Source organism: Drosophila sulfurigaster, chromosome 3 (genome assembly GCF_023558435.1).
Source record: "Drosophila sulfurigaster albostrigata strain 15112-1811.04 chromosome 3, ASM2355843v2, whole genome shotgun sequence".
NCBI classification, from domain to species: domain Eukaryota; kingdom Metazoa; phylum Arthropoda; class Insecta; order Diptera; family Drosophilidae; genus Drosophila; species Drosophila sulfurigaster.
In genome coordinates, this window is record NC_084883.1 from 25,345,909 (window position 1) to 25,360,961 (window position 15,053).

Here is a 15,053-nt window from a genome sequence, read left to right on the forward strand (position 1 = left end):
GCTAAAGCTAAAGCCAAAGCCACTTGGCCAGTCAGTGCAAGGCAAGCCTAAGAAACTGGGTCAGCAGCGACATGAGCGCAGAGTGAGCTAGAGCGCGAAAGTGTGGCCAGCCAGCAAGAGATAGAAAAACAGTCATACACTCACATACACAGGCGCACACACATGAGTACAGGTAGAGAAAGAAATAGAAAGAAATCCAGTTGTGGTTTTTGTGTGGTTTCGTGGGACCGTCCACAGCAATGTTTAAAGGTCCATTGCTGGCAATGCAAAATGCATGTTTATATGTGCATATGTATGTATGTGTATGTCAGCTCTTGCAACGCTGCATAAACATTTGAAAGGCGATAACAAGAAAAAATATATGAAAAGCAAAAGCAACAACAACTACAACAATTATGCGCAATGCGCACACACAACAACAACAGTGCTTCGCTGTACTTGTGAGATGAGAAGAGAAAAAACGCGCTGGAAAAAAAGCGAAACAGCAGCAGAAAAAAAAGTGTAGCCCCAAAGGCAGCAGGCAAACAAACGTATGTACATACAAGCATACAGAAAATGTGTTCAAACTAATGGCGCTGCTGAGTCAGCCAGCAGCCAGCGCGCGAGCTTAACGTGCGCCACAAAAAGCTCTGCGCTGCGCTACATCAACCACAGCTGCGCGGCATATACACACACACGCACACAACTACGGTGTACATACACATGTCCAACACGAACACGTGACGGCATGTGTAAGTGTATTGAAGCTGGCGCTGTAGCGGCTGCCGCAGTTGGAGCTTTTTAACGAAACTCATTCTCTTTCTCTCTCTCGCTCGCTCGCTCGCTCTGGGGCGCTCTCGCAATCGCGCGCGCGCACTTCTAAGCACATTCAAATTGGACGCGCTTTTTTGTATCTTTCGGATACACATTATGTACACGATGTGTTGTTGTATGTAGGGAGCAGCCACATGGGGCAGAGTGAGCAGGGGAATTTTGCGCAGCGACTGCGACGTCGACGCAGCAGTTAAGTGTGCCACATTTTTTATGTTGTTGCTGCTGCTGTTGCTGTTGTTGTTGCCCGGTTGCCAAGCGCACACACAGTTATAGGCCCCCGACACCGATACACGATAAAAGCACACACACACACACATGCACAAATGTATGTACATACAACTAGCATTTTTCAGCCTTCTGTCAAATTTCATGTGAATTAACAGCCAGCGATAGCGATGACTGCAGCATTTCAATTAATGCTGAAATCGTGTCAATGTATTTACAATAGAAACATATAACTACACATGTATGTATGTATGTTTTTTGTTATGTACTGTAAAACTCTTTTCCTCCATCCGTTTATCGACATTTCGTTGTTTTCTTCTGTTTACTTAACCTAAATGTGAACCCCCTGCTCCCCCAGGGCCCGTCCGCCCACTCATGTGCCTTTCGTTGGGGGTCTTATGTAAGTCTGGGTGCGGAAATGGGACAACGCATACATACACACAGCCATATACATACAGTTATATTCGAAAGGTAGTTAGGCAGAGAGGAGGCGGGGATTCTCTACAAAAGCCCTTTGCTCCAATAAATAGAGCTTTTTTAAGTGTTCCACACACTGGCACATGCAAGTATGCGCCCACTGGCCAACATCTACAATGATAACTTTCATATTAAAACTCGGAATTTGTAAAATTTTGCCATTTATACATATATTTAATATTATTTCCACTTAATGCATAATGTTACTTATTTCGATTGTATTGGATTATCGTATATATATATATATATATATTTATTATATATTTCACTTTTTGTTTTCATCTTGCTTTTGCTGTTATTCTTGTTGAACGCATTTACATAAGAATCGGAAATCGTTAGCACTTCACCGTATAGTAGTATTATCATAGATCTTTTTTTTTGTTGAATGCTAATACCCTTTCTTTAACTGCAATTATTGAAATCAGATGTTCTGCTTTTTGTTGTTGCTGCTGTTGTTCTTGCTGCGTCTGCATAATTGAATTAGTCTATAAATGAGTTGATATTGGTATTGTGTAAGTGTGCGCTTTGTGTGTATGTATGTATGTATACGTGTGTGTGTGAGCGAGGCATGCCCCGCCTTGGGGCATCTTGTTACTGTACACATTTGGCTTTGCCTTCGCCTGCCCCCAGTCGATATGCTCTTCAATGCCGGGCAATTCAATTCCCTTCAATTTCAATTACAATTTGCTGACGTACATAAATACAGTTAATGTGCCAGTGTGTGAAGTGTGTGTTTGTGTGTCTGTATAAACTAATGTTGGGCATGTCTATTGTTGCAGTGAGGCGGCTTAGTTGATTGCTAGTAACATTTAATTAACATTAAAATAAACTAAACATAGGAATTTTAGATATAAAATAAACTTTTATCTCAATCTCCATCTGCAACTCTTCTCGTCCATATAATCGCTTTACATTTACGAATTTAATATATATCTCTTTCTATTTTCCTTTAAATATATTTATATATATATATATCTTCTCTATACATCTGACTCCGATCACTTTGTTTCCGTTTACGATTCCGATTTTTACAATATAAATACGCAATTTAAAAAATTGAAGTTTCAATGCAATGTTTGTTTCGTTTTTCATTTTGTTGTTGTTGTTAATAATAGTACAAAATTAGGGGCATATAAGTATTTATCTTGAAGAGAAGATCGATCATTCCTCCCCGAGCATGTTTGAAACAGTTTAAAAATTAATTGAGGAGTATACGAAAATCTAATTAGAAGCGTAAAAAGTTGTCAGTAACATCTTTTTCTTTTCTTGATTTGCATTGAAATTGGCTTTACACAATAATTTCTGCTCCGTATTTATAAATACACATATCTGATGAGAATATTTAAGTATGTTATTTAGTTACATGTGATATACATACATACATAATAATACATACATATGTATACTATATGTGCTTGTTGTTGCTGCTATGTCTTTTCGTTTATAATAATGTTACTGCTGTTATTATTATCATCATGGTTATTGTTGTTGTTGTTCAATATCAATAGCAACAACAACTACATATTTACATCGCATTTGTTAGTTTTTTGTGTTTTCGAGTACATTTTACCATTTTTTTCTTTAACATTTTTTATATTTTTAAAGATTTTTTTTGCATTTTTTTTTTTTCTTTGTTGTGTTTTTATTTTTATAAGTAGATAGTTTTTTGTGTTTTTCATTTGATTTACTATTCCATCTAGCATTATATTTAGGGCGTTTGAACCGGACAGCTAATTGCTACCTGAGCCCAGGTATAAAACCACAGGTAAATACAGGAATTTCATTTATAATTATAATACAACTCAATTAAAATTTGTTTAACATTTGCGGGCATTTAAAATGTTTTCATCTCGGTTATCTCAAAACAATTACTACTAAATACAGTTCGATTTTTTTCGTATTTAACAGTTCTGTTTTTTCTTCGGTGGCCAGTTGTTCTTTTTGTTTGATTTTTGTTTGTTATTTTTGAACTGGCGATTTTTTGTTTTTCTCAGCGTATTTTCATTGTTTCAATATTTTCTTAAAACGATTTACTAAAAACTAAACACATTTTGTTAGTATATATATATATATAATTGATTTTATGGGGGTTGCCTTTCTTTGCTGCTAATGTTGCTGCTGCTGTTCCTGCTGCTCCTGTTACTGATAACGATGATGCAATATCGATTGATCTCTGCGTTGAAGGGCACAAACTTCCATGCCAAATCTTTCGACCGTAGCGTTTCCTCAGTTAATATTGACGACCTCCTGGTTCTCGCCATCGACGGCCATATTTAGCTGCTGTGTTACATTGGACTTGGCCAAGCAAGAGCGCGCCACGGACTCGAACAACCTGCAAATAAAACACATTAGAGAAGGTTACATTAGCGATTAAACTGACAATCGTCTGCACTTACAATATATTAAAAAAATATTTCTTATATGCGAAATTGAATTACAAATAAAAAGTTACAAATAAACCAATAGCTAATACATAAAATGAGTTGAAATGATATGATGTTCATTATTATTATTGTAACAATATTATGAAACTCTTCGCTCTCTAGGCTGCACACTGAATGCCATTCAATGACTCGAATCGAGTAAACACATTCAGACATTCACCAAAATATCTGAAAACGAAACGAACGACGAAATCATAAGTAATCAAGCATCTGCTTGTCTCTAATGTGAGTGCACTGTGGAGACGGTGCATTTGTGTGTGATACATACTACACCAACTAACTGAAGGCGGCTTAAGGATAACACGGACATCAATTATTTGGATGCCAAACTTACTTGGTAATCTCGGGTGCACAGTGCACGAAATCATGATCCCAGAACTTGTAAATCGGGTTCTTGATTAGCTCAATGAATGTAATGAGCAGTCCCCATGGATGTGGGCGATTTACAATCAAACGCTCGAGCAGAACACGTGTGATCTGCTCTTGAATTGCCTCAGAGTTGGCCTCGGCAAACAAATGCAACACGGCACAACTAAAGTAGTGCGTGTGACTGTTGGGATAGCGCAACTGATTGGCAATGGCGTTCAGGAATAGATAGCGACCCTCGGTGTCCAGATCAACGGCCAGATTCTGGAAGATGTCCATGTGTGCGCTGTGCGCAATGTTTGATGTGTTGGGCACAAAGTTCTTGTTCCTGTCGAAGGCGAAAAGTGAGTAAATGGAGCAAACGTATATAAGCTGAATGAGACTTACCTGATTAGGGCAATTGCCTGTGTGCCCACGTACATGACCAAGGCATTCATCAGCGTCATGTTGTAGCGTGTGCCCGGCTCACTGGTCACCTGCAGATGACCACGCAGCTCCGAGAGGAATGTGACAGGAGCGCGTGCTTTCAAGTACGAGTCCAGATCCTTTTTAAAGTTGGGCGGCTGAATATTCATGATGTAGCTGCTGCACACCTTGGGCGCATTGCTGCTGTCCGAAAGCATGTCAACTTTCAGGTTGGGTGTGAAGGGATCGGGCAAACGCATGTTGCGTGGAAAGGCCGAGAGAATGATGTTGCGCATCTGGACACAGTTGGGCGGTATGGTGTCGCAGAAGCCAAAGTGATAGTCGCAGAGGAACTCTGGGAAATCGTGCAGCAACACGAGCAGGACGCGCAGCGTGCCCTTGTAGAGCAACTGGACGGGTTTGCCCAGTTCGGTGTTGCGCAAGAATGGTGCGAGATATTTGAAGAGATCCTGCAACAGTTGGGCATACAGAGGCCAACCCTTCTGGCCGGGTATCTGTACCAGAATGCGGCCAAGGAAGACGCGGTGAGAAATGAGCTCCAACCAGGCAAAGCAGAAGCCTGGCGCAACGCTCGGATTGAGCAGATGATATGTGTAGGCAAAGGCCGACACGATGCTGTGCATCAGCGACTCCAAGTTCACATCGGCGCTGCACAGTTCCATGAAGAGCATCATGAAGAAGCGATGGTAGCCAACCTGCTGGAAGCCGACTCCACGCATCTCATGATCCTTCAGCAGTGTACCGAGCACAATGCCCAGCACTTTGTTCAACAGATTGATCTTGGTCGTTGGATTGCCCGCCTCGCCGGAATGACGCACGAGCATCGCAATCAAATGCACGAAAGCATCGATCCATTGGAATATCTTGTTCTTGGCCTGGTTGATAGGCAGACTGGGTTCCGCGAACATGCGGTACACCACATCTGTGCAAATGTGTGTTGCCTGACGGAAGAAACGTGTGATCAGATCATCCGTCTTCAAAATGCCATATGTGTTCATCTTCTGGACGAAGGCACCGAAATGGCGCGCATCGCGAGTTGTCTGCTGATTCTGCTGTGTGTAGAGGGCAACCCAATCCTTGAGCAGAAACTCGGTCTTCTCCTGTAGACCTGGCGGATCATCTGTGTCGCATGACTGTAAAAATAAAATTTGGTTAGCAATCTCTATATTTAACTAATTTCTTCAAACTTACCCTAACATGATGCATGCCGGAGTGAATGTAATGCGATGTGCCAGCGAGATAACGCTCACCAGGATTGAATGGTCCATAGTCGCTGGTGTTGAGATTGCCAGACCAGAGTGTCTCAATAGCATTCACAATGCACTCGGGATAGCGATGACGATGTTGTGTCAGCCGTCCAAGCAGCTCAACTGTGGCCATAAATTCATTGTCCGACACAATGTTGATGGCACGATCCTCCATAATCAAACGCTCGATCAGCGCAATGCCAAACGATAAGGCAACATAGTTATTGCCATTGTCCATGCAATCGCGCAGCATACCATCAAACTGATTAAGGTTGACAAAGTGAGATGTAATCAGGGCGCGAGCCGCCTCCACATTGTAGCGCACATCCTCGCGAATGTCAAAGAAGCACTTGGTCACCGCACGCTCAGTGTTCGGGGCGCCAAAGCTGTTGTGCAGCAGACTGAGAATGCGCAAGTGGATATCGCGATACAGCTTCATTTGTTCCATGTGATCCTGAACATTAATCAGACCCTCAGTCAAGCCCTCAACGGCACGGGTCAAGAGATTAAAAGCAGACTCCTGATCGCGCAAGCGACGTGTGTTCATCAGTGCATTCAAAAGCATGGCAATCTTGCTGGCCTGCAGCTGCAGTGTGGGCACATTTATAGCAGCATTCATGAACGCCTCCATTTTGGAAGCGACCTCGGCATAGACCATGCTGCTCTCATCGTTGGCAAACACATTTGGTGGCTGCAGATCCTGTGGCTTCGGCACAAACAGTGCAATGTCACGATCGCTCATCTGCTGGAATCCGGGAATGCTGCGTGCAAACTCTGAGTAAACAGCATACAGAGTGGGCGGTGCTGGGCCCACCTTGAGACGCACTGGCTCCGGCAGACGCTCCTGCTGGTAGCTCAAGATCTGAGCGTCGACAAAGCGACTGCCCTCTTCGCGTGCAATTTTCCTCGTCTCAAAGTCGGTCGACAGTCGTCGATCGATCTCGAGGGCCGATTTCTCTGCCGATGTCTTCTGTATGAAGGCGCACACCAGCTCCACATTCTCGTTGGCCAACTGCACGGATGCAGCCTGAATATCGGACATGCTGGACACACCAGTGAGTGCACTAATGAACGCCTTGTGCAAATTCTGACTGATGGCGCGTGCGATTTCGTCTTTGCCCGTGATCATGGCCATGCCAGCGGCCAGATTGCGTACCATTTGATGGGCAGCGGTGCGCATGCGATTCTCGTCCGCATCCAGAGCGAAATCTTTACGTATAATCTGTTCTGTGGTAGCGCAGGCAATGCGTATGCTGCGATCAACGACAGGTTGCAACCAATCGGTAATTGTGCGTTCGATGGCATTAACCACGATGTGCTTGATGCCGGGATTGGCGTGAAGGAACGGAATGTTCGCTGGCAACACCAATTGCTGGGCAATCAGCTGGAAATTGGTCACGTTCACCTCGACGTACGAGTAGCGTGGCTCTGGTGGTGGCAACACCACTTGGCTGGGATCCGTGGGCAGATTGGGCGACGACACAGATCCTGGTGCGTTCGAGTTGTTCATCATCATAGCCTGTGGATCCACCTCAGCTGATGGTGGCGGCGGTGGTGGTTGCTGCTGTTGCTGTTGTGGCGGCGGCGGTTGTTGCTGCTGCTGTTGTTGTTGTTGTGGCGGAGCCTCGACAGCCTTTGGCTTGGGTTGCGACATCTGTTGTTCGATGAGCAGCGCACGCGTTGGATCTTTCAGATAGATGACTGGCTTCAATTTGTCCAGCTCCAGATTGAGCGTTTTGCACAGCACTTCGATTTCGAACTTAAGGTTCAGTTTGAGATCCGGCTCCTGATGCAGTTCCCCCAGCACATACATAATACCCATGGTCCAGGGATTGGGCGATTTAAAAATGCGTGACTTGGCCGACGACTCAAGTATCTTGGCCACAAATGGCACCACAAACAACAGCTCCTGCTGTCCCTTGTGATAAGCCTCGGCGAGCAGGGACTTGAGATCCAAATCTATCTGCAGTATCGGACGATTGCGTCCAAGGGTCATCATGCCCAGCCAATGGCCAAGATTCTTGAGCAGACTGCGATCCGAGAAATTGATGACACCCTTGTCGGAACGCAACAACACTTTGATGTTACGCAGTGTTTCCTTCGTCACAAATCTGTTGATTTCGCTATTCTTTAGTGCATCAAGGAAATTGTAGTAGAGCGTGTGGAAGTTGAACTCCATGGAGGCTCGCTTCAGCACCAAATACTGCGCCAACCAGGGCCAATACTCTTTGGTCATGATCTCCTTGATCTCCTCGCACTTTTGCGGTATATTCAGCTGGCTGAGGTTGTTGAATATGAACGCAGTTTTGTCCTGCACCGGCTCTGGTGGCACCGTCACCTTCTCCTCCTGGTTTGCAACCAGCAGCGTATCAATATTGGTGGCATTCGCAATGGACTTCATGCGTGTTGCATGAGAGACCACAACTGGTGGCTTTAGCACATTCGAAGCAGCTGGCATGTTGCCTGAAACCAGAAATAATATAGTTGCAATCGAGTACAGCTGAAAATGACTTATTGAATCTTACCGGGCATTGAATTAGCACGATACAAAGGATCAGCTGCTCCCTGGCCAAGGGCTGATGGTATGGTATTGCTGAGGCCAATCAGTTTCTGCTGCGGCGGCTCCTGGCCATGCATGCCGTACTCCACATACTGAATCAGATGCTGCGGGAAGTCAGTAAAGTGCGGTATGGAGCGTATGTGCTCGCAGTACTTGTTGTAGGTGTGCAGTCGTGTCTTGAAGCGATCGAGTGCCGTCACACCAAAGTAATAGAGCTTGGAACCTTCGGGTTTGCGCAGAGCGTCGAGCACACAGCGCAACGAGAGCCCCAATGCCACGAATGTGGGCACCAAATTCCGATCGATGATGCCGCCAAAAAGCTGCGCTGTTATTTGCAACTCCTTCTCGGGATAGTGGGCAAAGAAGCGATACTCCTCAAAGAGATTGCGCAGCATGCAAAGGAAGACCTCCTGTTCGCGACGATTGCTCGACTCCTTGAAGCGCTGGAGAATGTCCAGCACCTCGTCGATGGAGAGCGTGGGATTTGGCTGATGGTTGTAGATGCGTTGAAAATATGAGTTCGCCTCATCCTCCACCTCCTTGGATACGGGCATCTGCAGATCAGCCATGCCTGAGCTGGGATTTGGCGTCGTTGGTGTTGGCTGTGGCCCCGTTGGCAACATACGTCCCAGATTACCCACATTTGGTGGCGGTGGTGCTGGGATCTGTATGGGAATGGGCGGATAGGGGTTGGCGCCGGGATTCATGAGTCGTGACGGAGATGCTGGAGTAGAAACCAAGTTGTCTGTAGCCGTATAATAAATGTAAATCCAAAGCATTAAAAACATGCACACACATACAACAAAAACAGAAGCAAAAGGCAACAATAGAAGAGAAACATGAGCAGAGAATAAACGTGAAGCATTCTTTAGATATTAATATATAAGCGGCTTCTTTCAAAAAATCGATTTAGTGAGCTATTTGAATGAAATTCATTCGCCATTAAAGTTGTTTAACAAAAATGAGGGATCCATTATAATTTGTTACATGAATTGCAATTAGAATTATTAATAGGTTTTTAATTACGTAAAAGCGAATATTATAAATTTAATATTTGAAGAGAGCCAAATGAATCATTCCAAGGTCGGGTTTGGTTTGTGTTACTTTTTTACTAATTCTTAAATTATTTAAATTCACTGCCTAATTCCCAAGCTCATGTGGAAACCACCGACAACATTAAAACATTACTTTGTTCATACTTACTCAGCATGCCGCCAAAGTTGAATGCTCCATTTGGACCTCCAAGATTGAGGCCAGCCAGATTGTTGGACATGTTAGTCAACGGATCCATGCCTCCAGGTCCAAACATTTGCTGTGCATTCAGGTTGGCAGAGAACGGCTGCTGTGGCTGCGGCGGTGGTGGCACAGCACCAGGCACAATGCCTCCACCCGGCAAATCCATGCCACGATGTCCCCGCATAATGTTTGGCGGAGGTGGCACTAATCCTTGTGGTCCACCAGCCTGTTGCTGTTGTTGCTGCTGCTGCTGTTGTTGTTGTTGCTGTTGTGCAGCACGAGCTTTGTTCGCCATGATAGCAACATTTGCCACCATCTGCATGATTATTTCAACCATTTCGGATTGCATGCAAGTGTTGATAAACGCTTGCAGACAGCTGATCATTGTGGTCACGGTTTCGGGCAACAATTGAGCTTGTTTGGGGGGAAGCTGATCTTCGGGTAGCTTGGCATTGGTCACCTGGGGACAGCGACGTTGCAACACCTTGATCATGGCCTGGATGAAGGGTTCGCCATGCTCACGTATCTTGTCGCTCAACCACTTCTCCAGTTTCAAGTATTCGCGACGAGAGGCCAAACAGGCCAAATCAATGATGAACAGAAATGAGCGTGCATTGAGAAGTGACGACAGCGCCTTTAAATCCTGGGCCAGATCCAAGATGCGCGACAGTTTCACCTGATCGTATTCACTGCCACGCAAATACCACTCTGACATGGCGTTCATGATGCTGTTGCGCAGCTGAAAGTTTGTCGAGCTCCATGCACTGCCCAAGATCACATTCGAATTAGGATGATTGCCCAGGAACGTTGGTATCAACTGATTGAATAGATCCTGTCGCAATGGCGTGATTGGCGGATTTATGTGCAACAATGCCAGGAATAGCACATCGGGACAATTTTGCGCTGGAAATTTGAACAGTTCGTGCACTTGACTAAAGTATCCCTTGTCCGCTATGGAGAGCAGCACTTCAACCAAATGCAGTGATTTCCATGCGGCAATCTCCTTGTTATCCGCATCGGGTGGCGTCTTTAGCACATCCAACGTAGGCTGACTGAAGACGTAGTCGGCAAAGGAGAACAGATCGGGATTCTTCAGCATTGTCGTAATCAGCGACAGCTGACCCTCTGTGTTCGCCCAGTGGCGATAAATGCATTCCGGTTGAGGAAACAGATTCGATTGTGTGGCCAGCCTCAAGATGGTTAACAGCAGGTCTAGACCAATGCGATCCTTTAAGATAAATTCGGGATGATCGAACTCTGCAAGAAGCATTTAGAAAGACAGAAGGTTATTAATGGATATGAGAAGACTACATAAAATAAAACTGAAGTATTACTAAAAAATACTTGTATATTATACATCTACCACACTCGATACTATAACAATTGCTTCTTGTATAGGTATAAAAAACAAAACATATATAATTTGAAGAAACAAACAACAAAACTTAAAAAATTATAGGTTGACAGTAATACAAACAAAATAGTGACATTGAGATCAAACTGATAACACCACGATTACTAGACACTTATTGTCAGTAACTTACCCATGCACACATCCTTCCAGTTGAGTTGTGGCACCAGCTCCTTGAGCGCCTGCACAAAGACATCCGGCTTCCATGTTTGTGTTGCATCTGTCGTCTCCTTCTTGTCCTTTTTATCACTGGCCGAGCTGCCAGATTCGCTTCCGCCATCATTGTTGTTATTGTTGGAGTTCTGTTGGGTGGACTGGGAACCAGAGCCAGAGCCGCTGCCTCCTCCACCTTGCTGTTGTCCCTGTCCAGGCCAAAAGTTGGCTGGTGTCGGTAGATTTACATTGCAGTCGAGCAACGACGAGTGACGTCGGCACATGAGACCCACAATTTTGGCAACATCTTTGGGCTGCAATTCGCGAGAGGCACCGCCGCAACACAAATGATTTTTGCACTCTTCAACGCTCGATGTAAATTCATAACCGATTTCAAGGATTAAATTAATCCAAGATGTGTCCATAATATTATTTTTGCCCTGTGAAAACGCAAGTTATAAACTAAGACCTGGATGAAGAGATGGTGATCTGCTGCTCACCTGTTTTGAAAATATTATCTCGGATAAGTGGTCATAGATATCCTCAATGCCAACTTCATTCAGATTATCTGCATTGGAGCTGCTCCAACTGCTGCCGGTGTTCGCCGTATTCGTGTTCGGCGTCTCCTCCTCAGCATCAGTTTCGTTGGGCTTGGAACTCGACGAGGCCGTCGTCGACGTTGTTGTACTGGTTGTGTGCGACGTTGTTGCACTGCGATACAAAAGCGGCGCTAAAACCAATGGCACCGCCTCACGTGGAAACTCCTCGCGCAGTTTGTCCAGAAACTGCGATTCCAACTGCGGCGAAACGTATTCGTTCAAACAGCACAGCAAATACTGCAGCAGGTCAAACGAGATCTCGTGCAATCCACTCGCTGCAGCCGCGTTGTGACCCAAATACGAATCGAGCAACTCTGGCAGTAGATGCCGTAGACTGTCCCGAGCACACTGACGAAGTTCCGGATGTGTGCTATGGGTGACCGCTAGCGCAAAGATACACTCGCAGAGTTTGTTGATCCCAGTGAGCTTGGCAACCTGTCCAATGAGCTCGGCAAGAGCAAGCGGCTTCAGACTCTTTAAAGGGAATAGTAAGTAAATAGTAATTTATAGATATGTCTTGGGACAGCAGGGGTACCAACCTTTTGTTTGGCAAAGTGATGATCGAAGGCTATGCAAATGTTGGTCACAAACGATGAACTTTGCAGTTGACGCTGCAAGTGGGCTCCAAGCAGCTTCGCCTGCAGCTGGGCAGCGACGTTTGGAGCCGAATCGTTCAAGTTGAGTACCGTGAACAGATAGCGGAGACAGCTGCGATCCGCTTCGAGGCCGTAATCTTGGATGAACTGCACAAAGAGAATGTGTGGGGAAGAGAAGGGGAGAAGTAGAGAGACGATTAATAGCGATTTCGATTACCTGAGCATTTTGTCGTGCCCGAGCAACAGAAGTGAGAGATCGATAACACATGAGCGATTACAGCAGGCGCGCACACAATTAACAGAATTAATTGATGCAATTATTTAATATCTTCTTTTTCTTCGATTTTCATTGCACACTTTGAAATTTTGACAAGACATAAAGGGAAATGTGTGGCGTTGCTAACTTAACAAAAACTCAGTAATTCTCTCTGTTCTCTGAACTAAATAAGTTTCTTCTTTTTTTTTTTTTTTAATACCTACAACAACACAAAACACCTAACACGCAATTTGTGTGTGTGTGTGCCAAGTGTGAAGGTTCCAGCAAAAGGCGAAAACTATAACTCAACACAACCAAGTGTACGCAGAAGCGAGACAACAACAGCTGTGGTCGCGCAGCTGCTGCTCCACAACAAAAATGCAAAGTGAAGAGAAAAAAAAAACGAAAAGACGACATACAAAGTACTTCTTCATCGTTCGACTTGCGACATTTTTGAGGGGTGAAAGGAAGTCAATAAGAGGGATATATGCATAAACGCATATAGTATATAGCGAAATTACAAATGCAATTTTTGGAATAAGAAAAATATAATATCCATGTCCTTACCGAACTCCAATTGTCTGCGACGATGGATTTTGCAAACTTATTGCGCACACAGAATATAAAGTAATGTAGACAAGTCCAGTCTCAATCAGTACACTGAACTTGATGAAGGGCTGGCGGCGGCAGCGCAGCGCAGCTGGCAGAAAAGTTTGTACTCTGGGTTTTTTTTTTGCACACAATTTCACTACACTTTTTACATTAGGGCGCACGCATCGGCGACACGCATTGTTTGTAGTTACAAATAAAACTAGTTTTCTATATTATAATTAACTTGCAACTTAACAAAAAAGGCAAATTTTTGTACAAGAAACTCGCGCAACGCAGAGAAATTTTCTGCTTTTACACAAACTGTAATGGCGTCGGCAAAAATGCATGTGCGAGCGAAATGGCGCTATAGTCGAAGTCGCCGCTTTGCGATTAAGTTGGCAGCACTGGTCTGTTTAGGAACCTAACCGATATATGTGCGAAATTTGTCAACACTCGTAAAACAGTTTCATTGTCGCAGCGCTGCCATTGTGTTTTTGTTGTTGTTATTATTATTACTATTTGGTTATGTATTTTTTTAGTTGGTTGAAAACAAGGTTAAATGTGAAGAAACATACCTGCTTTATTTGTTCGCTGCTCTCATTAAAATTTCGTTTGTTCACGTGTTTGACCAAATTACGAATCTGCGTTAGCGGTGTCTTCAATTGGTTCTCTACGTTCATAATTCTACGTATCAAATTTGTTAGTTGTTGGTGTTCGTTGAGCTTTTCTTCTTTTTCTTTTTGTCTTGTCTGTTTGTTGTCGTTGTGTTTGGCACTTTTAGACGACTGAGCGTTTAATTGTGCTATTGGGTGGGTGGTGGTGTTGATAACGGCAAAATTCGTCGAAAATACTTTTCACACATATGAACATACATATATGTATATATGTGGCTCTGTGTGTATGTATTTACCAATACGACGAAATTCCAATTCGTCTTTGTATTGGTATTTTGACGTATTTATTGTTGCTTCTTCTTCAAAACGTTAAACGTACGATGGCTGCTTTCCTTTTTAATTTGCGGCGCAAATATTATTATATTTAGTATAAATGTTTTTGTTTTCGTTGCTTGCATATATTTCCTATTTCATGGCACTTGGCTGAGGCCCCATCAAAGGGGCCAACAGCAGCTCTACATTGCAAGCATCTATTTTGACAATGTGAACAACAACAACGAGCAGCGAATTGTACAAGTCATGGGCTGGCTAGCTAGCTGTTGCTGCTTCTGCTTTATTTATTTGGTTAACTTTTACCCAGTCCAAATCTTGCCAGCAGCACACACGTAATGGGAATGAATGAATCGCACGTACGCACACAGTCAGCAGCAACACACACGACGCACACACTGACACATGCACTGATGGCATAAAGAAATTTCTTGATTTGTTCACGCTGCACGCCTTTCCCACTGATTTCAATTAACGAAGTCACTGGGAATTTGGGATCTTCAGCACTAGGCTTGCAATTTCGTTCGAAATTCGTTGTATTTAAACACTTAATTTTGATTAATTTAATCGCTATTCGATCGCTTTAATTTTGTTCGTCTCGCAGTACGAGATCAGCGTGACCGCAAATTCAATTTCAAAATATACTATTTTTTGCTGCGTTAAAGATACGAAATATACCACTTCCGCAAGTACAAGCTTGAAAACATAT

At 44.0% G+C, this 15,053-nt stretch overlaps 1 protein-coding gene across 6 annotated transcripts; it reads right to left on the reverse strand.

The window, feature by feature from the left end:
- Nucleotides 1–3,050: 3,050 nt before the first annotated feature.
- LOC133842050 (CCR4-NOT transcription complex subunit 1) lies at nucleotides 3,051–14,948 on the reverse strand. 6 transcript variants are annotated; one of them, XR_009894352.1, is made up of 11 exons: nucleotides 13,976–14,948; nucleotides 12,497–12,700; nucleotides 11,859–12,431; nucleotides 11,339–11,798; nucleotides 9,762–11,051; nucleotides 8,524–9,282; nucleotides 5,943–8,461; nucleotides 4,713–5,884; nucleotides 4,294–4,653; nucleotides 3,912–4,127; nucleotides 3,051–3,847 (listed from the first exon to the last, which is right to left on the reverse strand). XR_009894352.1 is itself a non-coding variant. In XM_062274955.1 (10 exons), the coding sequence occupies exons 1-10, from the start codon at nucleotides 14,078–14,080 to the stop codon at nucleotides 3,742–3,744; spliced, it is 7,548 nt and encodes a 2,515-aa protein (XP_062130939.1). In that variant the 5' UTR covers nucleotides 14,081–14,947; the 3' UTR covers nucleotides 3,051–3,741. The 6 variants fall into 6 exon arrangements, 3 of the variants coding, with proteins under 3 accessions (XP_062130939.1, XP_062130938.1, XP_062130940.1); XR_009894351.1 differs by having other exon boundaries at nucleotides 8,524–9,303; XR_009894350.1 differs by lacking the exon at nucleotides 3,912–4,127 and having other exon boundaries at nucleotides 3,051–3,555; nucleotides 3,610–3,847; nucleotides 8,524–9,303; nucleotides 13,976–14,947.
- Nucleotides 14,949–15,053: the final 105 nt, after the last annotated feature.